The sequence below is a fragment of the Electrona antarctica genome, assembly GCF_951216825.1.
Source record: "Electrona antarctica genome assembly, chromosome: 1".
NCBI lineage: Eukaryota > Metazoa > Chordata > Actinopteri > Myctophiformes > Myctophidae > Electrona > Electrona antarctica.
In genome coordinates this window covers 8,971,684-8,986,394 of record NC_136806.1, presented here as the reverse complement: position 1 = coordinate 8,986,394, position 14,711 = coordinate 8,971,684, and the positions used below count along the sequence as shown (strand labels likewise).

At 42.4% G+C, this 14,711-nt stretch overlaps 1 protein-coding gene across 1 annotated transcript in view; it reads left to right on the top strand.

Annotated features, from left to right (window-relative positions):
• The first annotated feature begins 3,709 nt into the window (after positions 1-3,709).
• The window catches only part of col6a1 (collagen, type VI, alpha 1), a 47,197-nt gene continuing 36,195 nt past the window's right edge, over positions 3,710-14,711 (top strand). The window contains exons 1-14 of the mRNA XM_079498443.1: positions 3,710-3,983; positions 5,245-5,374; positions 5,896-6,096; positions 8,524-8,683; positions 9,760-9,876; positions 10,068-10,088; positions 10,349-10,369; positions 10,470-10,514; positions 10,993-11,046; positions 11,323-11,367; positions 11,568-11,594; positions 11,794-11,820; positions 12,876-12,920; positions 13,499-13,552. Of these exons, the coding sequence (XP_079354569.1) occupies positions 3,899-3,983; positions 5,245-5,374; positions 5,896-6,096; positions 8,524-8,683; positions 9,760-9,876; positions 10,068-10,088; positions 10,349-10,369; positions 10,470-10,514; positions 10,993-11,046; positions 11,323-11,367; positions 11,568-11,594; positions 11,794-11,820; positions 12,876-12,920; positions 13,499-13,552 (1,032 nt within the window). The 5' untranslated portion in view covers positions 3,710-3,898. The remainder of the gene's footprint in view (positions 3,984-5,244; positions 5,375-5,895; positions 6,097-8,523; positions 8,684-9,759; positions 9,877-10,067; positions 10,089-10,348; positions 10,370-10,469; positions 10,515-10,992; positions 11,047-11,322; positions 11,368-11,567; positions 11,595-11,793; positions 11,821-12,875; positions 12,921-13,498; positions 13,553-14,711) is intronic.

Here is a 14,711-nt window from a genome sequence, read left to right as displayed (position 1 = left end):
GTTCATACCGTACTTTGTCTTTGTGCACGATGATTGAATGTGTTTTAAATGAACAAAATATATTGGTTAAGCAAGTTTGCACATACTGTACAAAGACACTGACTTGGTACAGGTATTTGCTTGCTTAGACTACAAATAAAATAAATTAGGCAAAGATTTAAAAGAAAAACTCAAAATGGAAATAAAGGCGGTGAAGGTTGGGGGTCTTGTGTCCAGTGTGCATACTATCACTCAAAGACCCTGATCGCTACCCTGGATGCAGTCAAAGTGGCACAGTGGTAATAATGTAAAGTTCCACTAGGTGGCAGTATGTGACCAGTAACTTCTACATCTCTAACTTGATCTTCATGCATAATTACAAGCAGCCCCAGAGTCTTGAGCAGAGGTGAAGGAGGTGAAGAGCTTGATCCTTCCTTGGAAGTCCCTTATCCCTCACGACACCTTTTTCAGTACAGTACACTAGTACAGCCTGAAAGACACTCATTGAAATATCCAGATGTGTCGGCAAAATTAGGATTGAACCAGAGAAGAGGTCACAGACCCAACTGATGAGGGCTTGTTTATCCACAGGAAGTTCATTAGACCCATTTCCTGTCATTAACTTAATTCAGATGGGGCTGTTTGGAATTTTAAATTGGCAGCCATTTCCTCATGTTTTGTCCAGCACTCGCCAGCAACATGCAAATGTATGGCCAAAAAAAAGCACATACTTTGCCATGCAACAGAGTCACGTGCTGAACATAGAAGATCTACAAGCTCTCAAAGTGTTGCATCCGTGAAGCTTTATGAGTTTGTAGATCTATTATAATACTGGATATTCAGCAAGCATGTGATTCTGTCATACAACGAAATATAACCGTTGGCATTAAAAAGGACTCTTGTGTGAACTTGGTACTAATGCTTTGACAGTGAAGTCTGACCACCTCCCCCAACCTTGCCTACATTGTTTTAGTACCAACAGTACCCCATAGACTAATGGACTGGATAACGGTAACATCATGCAATGTGAGAATAATCTGCTCCATCTGTGTGCTCTGCTGTGCTGGTTTCAATGTTCTGCCTCCGAATGCCTGGAATAGGGACAAAAAGAGGTTCAGAGGGTTTCACTGTATAATCTCTCTCTTATTTCACTTATTCTCTCATCTCACTTCTTGTGGTTTTTCTTTTATTTTGCCATTCGTCATAATTTACGAATGAATATAGTCTTGACTTTCATGGCCAATCAGTTCAATAATAAAAACAAATAGCGCTCACATGGATTAACCCATTTTGGGCGGGAACCCCTTTTGGTGTTAGCATTATGTTATGCTTTAGCTATTGAAAAATAGCAGATCTACAAGCTCATAGCGCGCCACTCGGTGGCGCGCTATGAGCTTGTAGATCTGTTATTTTTTTTAAATCGAAGAACGACTGACATAGAAACATAGCTTTTTCAGAAAACTCATTTTCAAACAGACATTTTTAGAATCTGATCTCAGGTCAAAATGGATTAAATGAGGTGTGTTGTTGGGAACAGCCACTGGCTATGCTGGAGATATTCACTCACACTCACTCACTGCTGTCAGTTATTATAGCACCACGTTACAGCCGAATAGAGTGAGAGGTTAGGAAGATACCAACAGACCTGGACTGACGGGCAGCTTTAAGGATGATTTATTGTATGTGTGTATGTATATAGACCTACATATTGACGGATCCAGAGTGATTTGCCGTCAAAGGGCCAGCATTCCAAGCATCCCCCCGGCCTGGCATCACACATGCTCTCCTTCTCAGTATTTCTGCAGTATCTCCTCCAAAGTCAGAACTGAGCATGTCTCTTGTCTGCCAGCAAAGACAAGACGTTCTGCAGACCTTTGATGTTAGTATGCTGCAAACTTTATATACATATATTTTAAGACCTCTCTCTTAACTGCACTATATGGCAATAAAAATCACATGTTGAACACACTGTTCAGTTCAGGATACACAGCTAATTGCAGGGAATGTTTATTATTGATGATGACCTATAGGTTGAGTTGTTTACAGGCAACGCATGCATGCATGTACACATTAAATACATTGCTGTTGTAAACTAATATTTGACGGTTAGTTTCGTGATGTAACCGACAGAAGCAGATGGTAGTGGGAGCACCAGAGCAGCAGAATCCTCTCAAGCTTTAAAGAGTTCTCCTGAGTTTATTACAAAGGCTGTTATTGAGGATTGATTTGATTTGATTTTGGTGAAAGAAATACACGTTTCAGCGTAATGTTCAACCCAGGACGTACACAATAAAGTGTAATAGAAGACTTATTTGTTGTCCTTCCTGAAAATGCTGTTTCAAATCTGAAATTGTACGAGAAACAAGAATCAGAACGGCTATGAAAAACAATATCCAGCAGATTTACTGTGAGAGCTCCGTAATAAACAAAGATCATTACCAGATGTGTCTCTCTCTCCCTCTCTCTCTCTCTCATGCCCCCTCATCCCTCCCCCTTGCTCTTCAATAGTACTCTCCCTGCGTGCACGCGCGCGCACACACACACACACAACTGTTTTTTTCCTCCCTAAAAGAGTGACCTCAGTGGAAACTGTGAGTCCTGGCCAGACCTAACTCACAGGCTAACACATACAGTAAAGCACACACACACACACACATTGTGTCCATAGCAACCGCGTAGGACAGCTACCCCCATCATTGCGTTGCCAAATGAACATTCTACTTTAGACGCCTACACACCTCGGCCTCCCTCTCCTTATTGGCACTCCATCCCCAATTTCCCCAGTCTTTCCAATGCCTTCTCCAGCTAGCCAGACCCCACCCCACCATCCCAACCATGCACTACTACCTCCAGCGACCCTCCCCAGGCAATGAACGAAAGGCCACTAGATGGCAGTGTGGCTCCTTCTGAACTTCGGGGGGGAAAAAAACTGCTGGCCAGGAAACAGACATGATGCCAAGAACATCCTTCTGTTCCACTCCCTCCTCCTCCTCCTCTCTTTGACTCTTTCTTTAATGTGCAGGTCAGATCTGGACACTGAAGTGTACCAGATGTGTAGAGACTCCACCCACTGTCTCCCTGCGAGGAACAGAGCCGAGAAGGGAGACATGTACAGAGAGAGAGAGAGAAGAGATTACAGAATGCTTTCAAGATGTTTGGCATCTGGTATTCGTTAAGCATGAGTGCTGAAAATTACGCCAGTCTGCATCTATTCAGTAGTGTTGCATTTGTCTACAATCATCTATAGTAGTATGAGAGAGATTAGTATAGTTTATATACTTTCTGTGTCTGTCTGTCTGTCTCTCTCTCTCTCTCTCTCTCTCTCTCTCTCTCTCTCTCTCTCTCTCTCTCCTGTTTTGGTGTCTTGGAAAAACCATATATGAATTATGAACTCATATAATCATCCATTTCTGACACAAACATGAAGTATAGGCTAGTAGGCTATACGTTTATGAATCAAAGCCTATAGGCCTATATTCTTGTATCTTTTGAAAATGTTTACATATGGAAGCATATGCCCAGAGAGGGCCCTGCTGTGAGTGTGACTAATATTAATGCAAGAATCGGTTGTTATTATTATTATAGGGAGATTAGGGACTGTTCTGGCATTTAGAATGAATTAGCACAAACTTCTTCTCCTGTCCTGTGCCGTGCGCGTTCCCATACCTCCCTCCCTTCCACAGAAAGCGCGTGAACTCCTCCTCCGCCTTCTCCCCGTCTCCAGGTCCTCTGTATGCGCGCTCCGGGCTTCGCACGCACTGGACAAACGGCGTCGCAGCACTGGATTTATAACACAAAAAAAGTTTGCCAAAATTATTTAGAGAGGTAACGGAGTTGCGGGTCGGAGTGGTTCGGTGTTTTTAGGGGGGTAGGGTAGGAGTTTAAAGGGTTTTTTCTTTGCACTTTACTTTCTTCCACGATGGAGACCGGAGGAGTTCTCCTTGCGCTGCTGTGCGTCTTGGCTGGGGTGCGAGCGCAGGTCCTAAATAGACCGAGGTTTGCGGGTAGGTTGGAGAAAATTATTTTTTATTTTTCCTGGAAAAAATATATATACCAAAATGTTCGCTAACGTGAATGTACTTGTAGCCTAGCAGCATATCAGTTTGTGTTGTGTATACATAAAAGCGACATCTTCATAAAGTTGATGTCGCCACAGGAAATAATCCAGATGTCTCTCATCTCCTCTCACTGGCTGCGTATTAGCTCTGGTCCATAGCTCTAATGCCTTTAAAGACATTCGAGCTATTGACCAGAGCTATAGCTGCGTATTAATGTGTCTTCAAAACTAGGTGCCCAGTTGCAATATAGCAACACAACATGATTGTCAAGTTCACTGTGTATAAGTAGGCCATGGTTTGGTTCAGTGATCATCATGACTATTTAAGTTAGGGTATAACAAGTTCAACGGTGCAAGCTTATATGTTTTGAATTGGAACGTTGCTGTTGCATCAGACATCAAACAGCTGTGGACAAATATGAACTAAAGGTGCCTGCAGGCCCTCTCATGTCTGCTGCATGATGCTAATGAGTTACAGAAGGATGAAGACAGCCATCTTATGGGAACAGACTAGGACTAGGATAGGCCTACACCTGACCTGACCACCCCCTTCATGACTAAAGGATTCCTCAACTGATTGTGCTGCTCTGTGGGCCTGCTACTCAGTATATAATTGATTATTGTAATTAATTAATTGATCAATTTCATTTAATCAAATACCTTTTTGGTATGCCTGCACAGTATAGGCTACTTTATAACATAATTTTGGGTATGAAGCCAGTTTCATTTAGGGTGACCAGAAGTCCCCCTTAGCATGGGACAGTCTCTCATTTCCAAGACTTTTCAGGTGTCCCACAAATTGAGACCCCTGTCCCACATTGTGACTGTCAGGCATCAGTGTTCAAATGCCCTAATAGTTAGTCCCCTATAGTTGGCTTTCTGTTGTAAACCTTTCTCATTCTCAATCTTTTCCTGCAAGATGTGTTTTTTTATTTTAAGCCTGTTAAAATAAAATGTGAGATACCAGCAGGGTTTAATTTAACAAAATGATAGGCAATTAAACCTACAGTATATGGGTCGAATATGACCACTTGTCCAGTTGGCCCAATATTTCTGTCCCTCAAATGAACAGTTTGGATCTGGTCACCCTAGCTTCATTGGTTGGTTCTTTGGATGGATGGATGGAAGAATTGGTTGGTTGATTGATTGATTGATTGATTGACAGATTGACAACACTGGATTTCTTTGGCTTTGTTCCGTCTGTGCAGAGTGTCCTGTGGACCTGTTCTTCGTGTTGGACACATCGGAGAGTGTTGCCCTGAGGCAAAAACCGCCCAACTTTTATATCGACCAGATCAAGGACTTCACCAAGCGCTTCATAGATGAACTCCAAGATATGTAAGACACTGGTTCTCAAACCTTTTCCATGCATGTCAAGGACCCCCAAATCGACATTGTATTAGGCTGTGGAATCCCATTTGAAAAGATATCCCTGGGACCACCCCACAAGAGAAGATGTTTACAGGGATTTTCAACCAAGGACCCCCAGTTTGACCTGCATTAGTCTACGGCCCCACATGTAATGGCATTGCTATCTCTGGGACCCCCAACTTATATTGTAAAATCATTGTTAATTTAACTCAGAGTTACAGAGCCATAAGGGTCCATTTGGTTCCTAACTATCTCTAATTTATCTAGGGACCCCCTTGAACTCCCTCAAGTACCCCTAGGGGTCCCCAGACCCCACTTTGAGAAGCAATGATGTAGGAGACATATATACACTCTAGCTAGCAGGGGTCCTGGCTGGTACCTGATTATGCCCCCTACAGCCTTGTATATGAATTACATGCCTCACCTCAATGACTGTGTCGTTGACTGAATGACTGTCGGTCAATAATTTGTCACGTGTCATTTCTCAGGCGCCATCCGTGCGACCGCTACCTGACGTGGAACTCCGGAGCGCTGCATTACAGTGACGACATCATCCTCGTGCGTGCGCTCACCGACATCACAACACACAAGCAGGAGCTGAAGAATGACATTGACACCATCAAGTACATCGGCAAGGGCACGTACACCGACTGTGCTATCAAGAGAGGCCTCGCCGAGCTGCTCGTAGGGTAATGACAACACTCACTCACTCACTCACACGCTAGCCTCAGAGTGTCATGGCCGCCCCAATGCATTTCCAATGAAAGTCACATGGTTTGACACAACATTTTTGTTGTACGGCTTTCGGCTGTGTTTTTCGACTGCCCCCCTCCCCCTCATACAACAAAAATGTTGTGTCAAACCATGTAACTCCCATTGGAAATGCATTGCGAGCTTGCATCAGTAAACAAGTCTCATGCATCAGCTATACAACAATCTGTTGTGACCGTGTGAGTCGGGCCTTACTCATCTGCGAAGAGAAACGCCTGCAGGCCACAACCTAAGGCGGAGAGTGTATATCGGCGTAAGTGTCGGGCCGGAACATCCGTCAGATGTATTTCCCCCGGATACGATATTTTTTTCGACCAATCACAACACTTCTTTCTTTCACGGAGAATGTAAACAGATTTGCACGTCGTTTCCCTGAGCGGTTCCTCCGCCAGAGTCCCGCTACTTCCGCCAATACACTCTACAGCGTAGTTCTTGCCCAGTGTGCTCACGTGCACACAATTCAATTCAAATTTTGAGGGGCGCTAGCTAGCCCCTCTCCTATGCCCAGCTTTGTGTGTTTGTGTGAACACAAACATTGGCTGATGTTTGGCCGATCACCCCATAGCGATGATTTGATTGGCTGAGCAAAGTACTTGTTGAAGGTAAAGGTGAGGGCAGAACCTAATCAACATGAGTTAGACTTTAATATATTTACATCACCATTACATCACCTAATCAACATGAGTTAGACTTTAATATATTAGCGCCCCTCACTTCACACGGGTGTGATTTATTCAATTCAAAGGGCTTTATTGGCATGAGAAAACATACATTTACATTGCCAAAGCAAAAAGTGGAACAATACAATCAAAACAAAATGTATGTAGCCTACAATTGAAAGTCCGAATCTCCAATTAATCACATCCGTGTATGTGGCCTCGGCCAGCCAACACAGGTTTCTCACAGCCCTGACACACACACACACACACACACACACACACACACACACACACACACACAGGCCAAAATGCTTTCCGTGTAGACCAAACAAATGAGCAAAAGTTTGTTTATTGTCCACATCAATTAGTGTTAGTCAGGATTAGTCACTCCATGTGGCGGAGAGAATATATTTTCATCTCAAGGTCAGAAACCTGCCTGCTAGTGACATCACTGGCTTATATTTCATCTCAAGGTCAGAAACCTGCCTGCTAGTGACATCACTGGCTTATATTTCAGCAAGCTAACTTTCCAGGAAGAGAAAGGCTGTAGTTTCTATGAGCTTGGAATCCCCATTGGTGATGTCATTGGTAGACGGGGTATGAACTGCCCATAGCTCACCAACGAGGCGCAGAGCGAGAGACATTGTGATTGATTATTCTTACAAAGCATACATTTTAACCACTTCAGCCCTATATATATATACATTTCGGCCATTTGAAAATAGCCGATCTACAAGCTCAGAATGGGTCGCGATGCGACGCATTGCGAACGTGTAGATCTGCTATTTTCAAAGGATTTTTAGACATTTGAATACTTGAAATGAGACTTTGTGCATAATGAGTACTTTGTACTTTTGGTACTTTAAGATGCCAATACTTTTGTACAATTTGAATTCTAGGACTTTTAACAGAGTATTTCTATATATATTACAGTATTGATACTTTTTCCACCACTGTTCCTTTGTCTCTGCAGGGGTTCCCAGTCCACTACCATGAGAACAAGTACATTGTAGTTTAAGAAGTGTTCCTTTGTCTCTGCAGGGGTTCCAACTACCATGAGAACAAGTACATTGTAGTTTAAGAAGTGTTCCTTTGTCTCTGCAGGGGTTCCCAGTCCACTACCATGAGAACAAGTACATTGTAGTTTAAGAAGTATTCCTTTGTCTCTGCAGGGGTTCCCAGTCCACTACCATGAGAACAAGTACATTGTAGTTTAAGAAGTGTTCCTTTGTCTCTGCAGGGGTTCCCACTACCATGAGAACAAGTACATTGTAGTTTAAGAAGTGTTCCTTTGTCTCTGCAGGGGTTCCCACTACCATGAGAACAAGTACATTGTAGTTTAAGAAGTGTTCCTTTGTCTCTGCAGGGGTTCCCACTACCATGAGAACAAGTACATTGTAGTTTAAGAAGTGTTCCTTTGTCTCTGCAGGGGTTCCCAGTCCACTACCATGAGAACAAGTACATTGTAGTTTAAGAAGTGTTCCTTTGTCTCTGCAGGGGTTCCCACTGCCATGAGAACAAGTACATTGTAGTTTAAGAAGTGTTCCTTTGTCTCTGCAGGGGTTCCCACTACCATGAGAACAAGTACATTGTAGTTTAAGAAGTGTTCCTTTGTCTCTGCAGGGGTTCCCACTACCATGAGAACAAGTACATTGTAGTTTAAGAAGTGTTCCTTTGTCTCTGCAGGGGTTCCCACTACCATGAGAACAAGTACATCGTGGTGGTGACCGACGGTCACCCCATCACTGGTTACAAGGAGCCCTGTGGAGGCGTGCAGGAGGCTGCTAATGAAGCCAGGCAACATGGGGTTAAAGTGTTCGCCGTCGCTATCTCCCCTGACCAGGAGGTATAACACAAACGCATGCACACACACACACACACACACACACTGATTGATGAAAATAGAAAATCTAAATGTATAATTAAAAGTCCTGATAACATGCTTGCACACACGTACGTACGCACGCACGCACGCACGCACGCACGCACGCACGCACGCACGCACGCACGCACGCACGCAGACAGACAGACAGACAGACAGACAGACAGACACTAGCCTTGACCTTATAACTTGATATACTGTAGTGTAAGAAAAGACTACATGAAAACACTGTAAGAATGGCCCCCAGACCTTAATTTCCTTATGAAGCAATGCAAGCTTTGCAACAGTGCCAGTAAAGAATGGGTTTCAGTGAGCTGCAGGGTGTACTTTTGTTCTGACATATAGAGCTATAGCTGTATAGGGGGATTACGGTCAGTTTGTCCAAATGGCTTTACAACAAACAATAAGTAATGTCACGTTGGATGGACTGGTGCTGCTAGGGACCGTTGGATGGACTGGTGCTGCTAGGGCCCGTAGCCAAAAGACATACAGAGGTCACCCTTACATTCTCCTGTGACACACTGTAATGACACACTGTAATGACACACTGTAATGCCTCAGCCTGAAAACATCCAGCAGGCAACTGGAAGCTCAGCTTCTCTTAGTGAGATATTTTATGACCCCTCATCAAGTACAGTAAACATCTTACAATATAGTTTACACGAGGATTCGTCTTGGACCTACAGAGCATAGAAAGACTGCAGGCCCCTGTTGTTCCTGAGTCAGAAATAAGGGCAACTATGACATCCTTGCATTGATATTTACACTACAGTATATTGTGTTTTGATGATGGATGATGATGTTGATCATTACAATTGTTTGCCGTGGTAAATAAATGTAATAATTGCTAGAAAATAAACTAAAGGCGTTTAGAAGCAAGTCCTCAGTATGTTATCATCAGGAGAGTCTAGAAATCTTCATAATACTCTACTATTATTACTTCTAACTAAACTAAATAAAACCCATACCGGCCCTTAACAGAAGTGACAAGTCATATTTGTAGGCCTTTACATGTTGATGTTTTTGTGATGTCTCACCAGGACACCAGGCTGTCAGTCATTGCCACCGACCACAACTACAGACAGAACTTCACTGCTGCCGATGACTCGCCAAGATCCACCAAGATGGCAACCATCCGCAGCATCATTGACATGATTGTATGTATCCTCTTCTCTTCTCTTCTCTTCTCTTCTCTTCTCTTCTCTTCTCTTCTCTTCTCTTCTCTTCTCTTCTCTTCTCTTCTCTTCTCTTCTCTTCTCTTCTCTTCTCTTCTCTTCTCTTCTCTTCTCTTCTCTTCTCTTCGCAGTTTGATGTGATCCTAACCATTGTTTTCCCTTTTACTTTTCAGACAAACGAGACCAAGGATGTGGTATGTTTTTTTTTAAGTTTACATGTTACTAACTATATATATGTTTGCTCTGAAAACGTAATTACTTGGTGCTGTACCTGACCTGTATGAAGCTGAAGTTGTGCTGAAGATCCGGGGTACCATTCAGATGCTAGTCATCATTCTAGCAAATTGTTATCCTTTATGTTTTCATCTTATGAGAAGTAAAGCAAAGCATATCCATTTAAGATGACAATCTGACATCACTGAGTCAATCCTTTGTTTTCTTCTGTTATCTCCAGTGCTGCTCTTTCGACTGCAACGTAAGTACCTCGTATGACACCTCCATGTCCATTCGTAGCGCTCCAGTTGTTCAAAGCCCTGACATCGCATCACCTTACCATGTTTTCTTTCTTTCTGCAGGCTCCAGGAGGGCCCAAAGGACCGGACGGAGACTTTGGTGGAAAGGTGAGAGATCGTACTACCGTTACTAATGATCACGTTTTTTTGCTCCCGATCCGATTCCGATCGTTTGATTTTGAGCCTCTGCCGATACCGATTTTTCCCGATCCGATATTTGTATTGTGATATGTTTATGCCATATCACAATAGTACAATATCCCAAATCACAGACAATATCCAGTCTAATATGATGATATGGATACAATATTGATACTAGGGATGTCCCGATCACGATTTTTGGCTCCCGATCCGATCATTTGAAAATGATGTGATCGGCCCCGATTTCCGATCACCCGATCCGATCGGGACAACCCTAATTGTTACACCATATCTAATCAACTAGGAGACATTTGTGTACTTTTTCTCAAGGCTAAAAGTTTAACTACCAGGAGAAATTTGAATACCATGTACACATTTGCGCCATGCATTCTTCACTGCGTCAATTTGTACAACTTTTGAACGTGTGTTTGTGTTGTCTTTGTAGGGAGAAACAGGCAGACCAGGCTTGCCAGGAGAGAAAGGAGACATCGGCGCCGCAGTAAGCACCCGGTCGCTCACACGGACACACATGCAAACATAAATACATCCTAATATGTTGTGCAAAGTTACACTTTTCACACGCGTGTGACACACACAGACACACAGACACACAGACACACACACACACACACACACACACACACACACACACACACACACACACACAGTTGTATAAATCTTTGTCTTAAATTATTTCAACAACTGGACAAGGACACAGGACAAGAGGCCACGTTATTGAGATGTCTTAAAAGTGTGATGTTTCATTGCTTTACAGGGAAATGTGGGAGATCCCGGCCCTATCGGATACCGTGGAATGAAGGTATGATTCATTGGGCTTAAGAGAGGGAGGTGATTTATACAAAAGCGCCCTGACTTAGTCACGTAAATAATTTGATTATTATTATACACAATGATAAAGAAGAAGGTTGAAGAAGGATGTTTACAGTAATGGTGTAATGATGACGTAATAGCACTTGTTTAATAAATTACAAAGCTAACTATATATGTTTGTGTTTCCAGGGTGACCGTGGTGGAAGAGGAGACAAGGTAGAGGAACACACACACAGATTCAAAATGTATACTTTAAAATGTTTAAATGCATTTCCTAGTATTTCACAGAGTGTTATATCCTGTATTTAATGGACTTTACTTGAGAATTGTAGCCTTAGTTTGTAAAATGTCTATACGTGCTGTAATGTATATATTAATAATATGCGGATGACTAATTTCTGGCATTTTGTTCCAGGGTGAAAGAGGACATAAAGGCTACAAGGTAAGCTGATTTTAAGTAGCAAATACCCTGTAGTATGCTTTCCTCTTAGTTAGTTAGTTAGTTTCATTTATTGTCCACAATGTGGAAATTTGTCTTCGGTCTCAAACAACAGTAACAACAAAACAGCAACAACACTTAAGGTGGCCTTACACTAGCCGATAATCGGGCATTTTTTGACGCTCGGGGGGTGCCCGACTCAATCGATCTGCTCGGGGCCGCTCAAAGCGCGATCGGGATCGGCCCGATCAACATCAAGAATGTTTGATATTTGCTCTGCCCCGCTCCGATTATCCTGTAGTGTGTGGTGCTATCAGATTTCAGATTGAAAAAAATCGGCTAGTGTAAGGCCACCTTTACACACAATTATGTTCATGGCAAAAAGCAGGACAACAGTGACAAATACATTAAAAACAAGTTTAACGAGACATGATAAGGATTTTTTTTAAAGACGTTTAATACGGTTAGCTTTAGGTACTTTGTACCGTCTACCAGAGGGAAGTAGTTCGAACTCCCTGCAGAGTGGATGAGAGGAGGTCATTAGCTATCTTGACAGCTTTTTTCCGAATTACTTCCTTCTCTTCTCAATTCAATTCAATTCAAAGGAGATGTATTGACATGAGAAATCATACTTATGTTCCACAAAAAGTGGAACAAAACGATCAAAGCAAAACAATGTATGTACAAATAAATATTGAATATAAATAGGAATCAAATGCAAGTGTAAAGTAACAGAGCTGCATGTGTGTTACACGGGGAAGACTATCTTATACTATACATTTATGTCAGAAATAGTTATACAAAAAAAAAAAATTAGTTATACATCCATAGTAGAGGTTAGCTTGGTATAAACCTTTGAAAGTTGACAGCAGTATTTCGATGTTTTGCATTCACTTTGTATAACTCTCTCTCTCACTCTCTCTCTCTCTCTCTCTCTCTCTCTCTCTCTCTCTCTCTCTCTCTCTCTCTCTCTCTCTCTCTCTCTCTCTCTCCCTCCCTCCCTCTCTCTCTCTCTCTCTCTCTCTCTCTCTCTCTCTCTCTCTCTCTCCTCCCTTTAGGGAGATAAAGGTCAATTTGGAAGAGATGGATCTGATGGCAGAAAGGTGAGTTACAGTTACTGTTGTTCAAACATTAAAGGTCCTACAACGTGTTTTTTGGGCTCCCCTGTGTGTCTTCTATCCCCACAAATACCCAATTTTGAACAGGCCAACTGATTTGGTGCTGCTGGTGATGTCATAGGTATCTCCCTACTTTGTATAATCCCTCCCCTTCTCCAGTTCCAAAGTTGCATTTCATCTTTGGAGACTGTGGGAGGGGAGGGGCGGTGGGCCATATTATAATGAGTCAAAGATGTGAGAGGGGAGCAGCTGGGATAAGAGTGTGGCGGAGAAAATAATTTGCATCCACAGCGCCCCCACCACATCAGGACATTGTGGTAATGCAGCTAAAACGGCTTTAGAAGCCAGACAGAAATGACAGAGTGGTGATTTAGGCTCAAACCATTAGAAATACGTTTGAGGGACATAAACAATATGATATTAAATATTAAAAACAGGTTTTAAAATGCATGATGTAGTTCCTTTAATGCTCTGGCTGTTTTCCCATTGTCTGTTTGTTTTTTGTTGTTGTCATTGGAGTCTTGTGTTTTCTCTGATAACATGTCTGCCTCTCTCCCCGCTAGGGTGAAGCTGGTTTCTCAGGTCTTCCAGGCTGCAAAGGTGGTCCCGGATCAAACGTGAGTACTGAATTTAAATCTAAATGTATAGAACACAAAATCTTACATCATAAAACATAAATGTCCAATCTCAGATCTCAAATCCTAAAGGTAGGGTATGTGATATTGTTCTGTTAAAAATAATTGTTAAGTCGCTCTACATTCTGATAGTACTCATTGGTATAGAGCGTTTGTTCAGTAGTAGAACGTCTCCCTGTCTCTCCCGCTCTTTAGTAAACTAGTAAAATAGAATTTCAGGTCGGGATACATATTTTATCCAATCAGGAGAGAAAACGTGCATACTGTAGAATACAGATTAAACAAGTGAAATTGTAAGTGAAGTGAAGTGAGTGAAGTGAATAAATGAGCAGTGAAAATTGAAACTGGAACACTATAAAATGTAAGCTGATAAATGGGTACTCTTTCTTGATTGTCTGAAAATGTTCAACCCATCTGAAAATGTATTCTGTTTATTAACCCATTTTGGGGCGGGAACCCCTTTTGGTGTTAGCATTATGTTATGCTTTAGCTATTGAAAAATAGCAGATCTGCTATTTTTGAAAAATCGAAGAACGACTGACATAGAAACATAGCTTTTTCAGAAAACTGTCTGGATTTAGAAGACATTTTTAGAATCTGATCTCAGGTCAAAAGCTGGAGAGACTACTGTTACTGAACAAACACTCTTTTATTTGTTTTTAAAACTTTAATCTCAAATTAAACAACATTCCGTCATAGAGTATGACTGTATTAGTTTTTGACATTGTCATCACGTTTGTTGCTTTTGAGGAATGGAAAGTTGCTTACTGATACTCAATCATGCACGCACGCACGCACGCACGCACACACGCACGCACGCACGCACGCACGCACGCACGCACGCACGCACGCACGCACGCACGCACACACGCACACACACACACACACTCACACACTCTTAATTCCTGATCTAACACTCTTTCACTAATTTACACTTGCATGCAGACACACACACACACACACACACACACACACACACACACACACATACACACACACACACACACACACACACACACACACACACCCACACCAGCCCAGCACTTCCATCTGTGTCTGTGTGGCTTGACCACTATTGTTTACAGTTTAGCCATTAGCCATACTGACATGTTTGGAAGCTCAGCGTCTTGGTGAGTGTCTC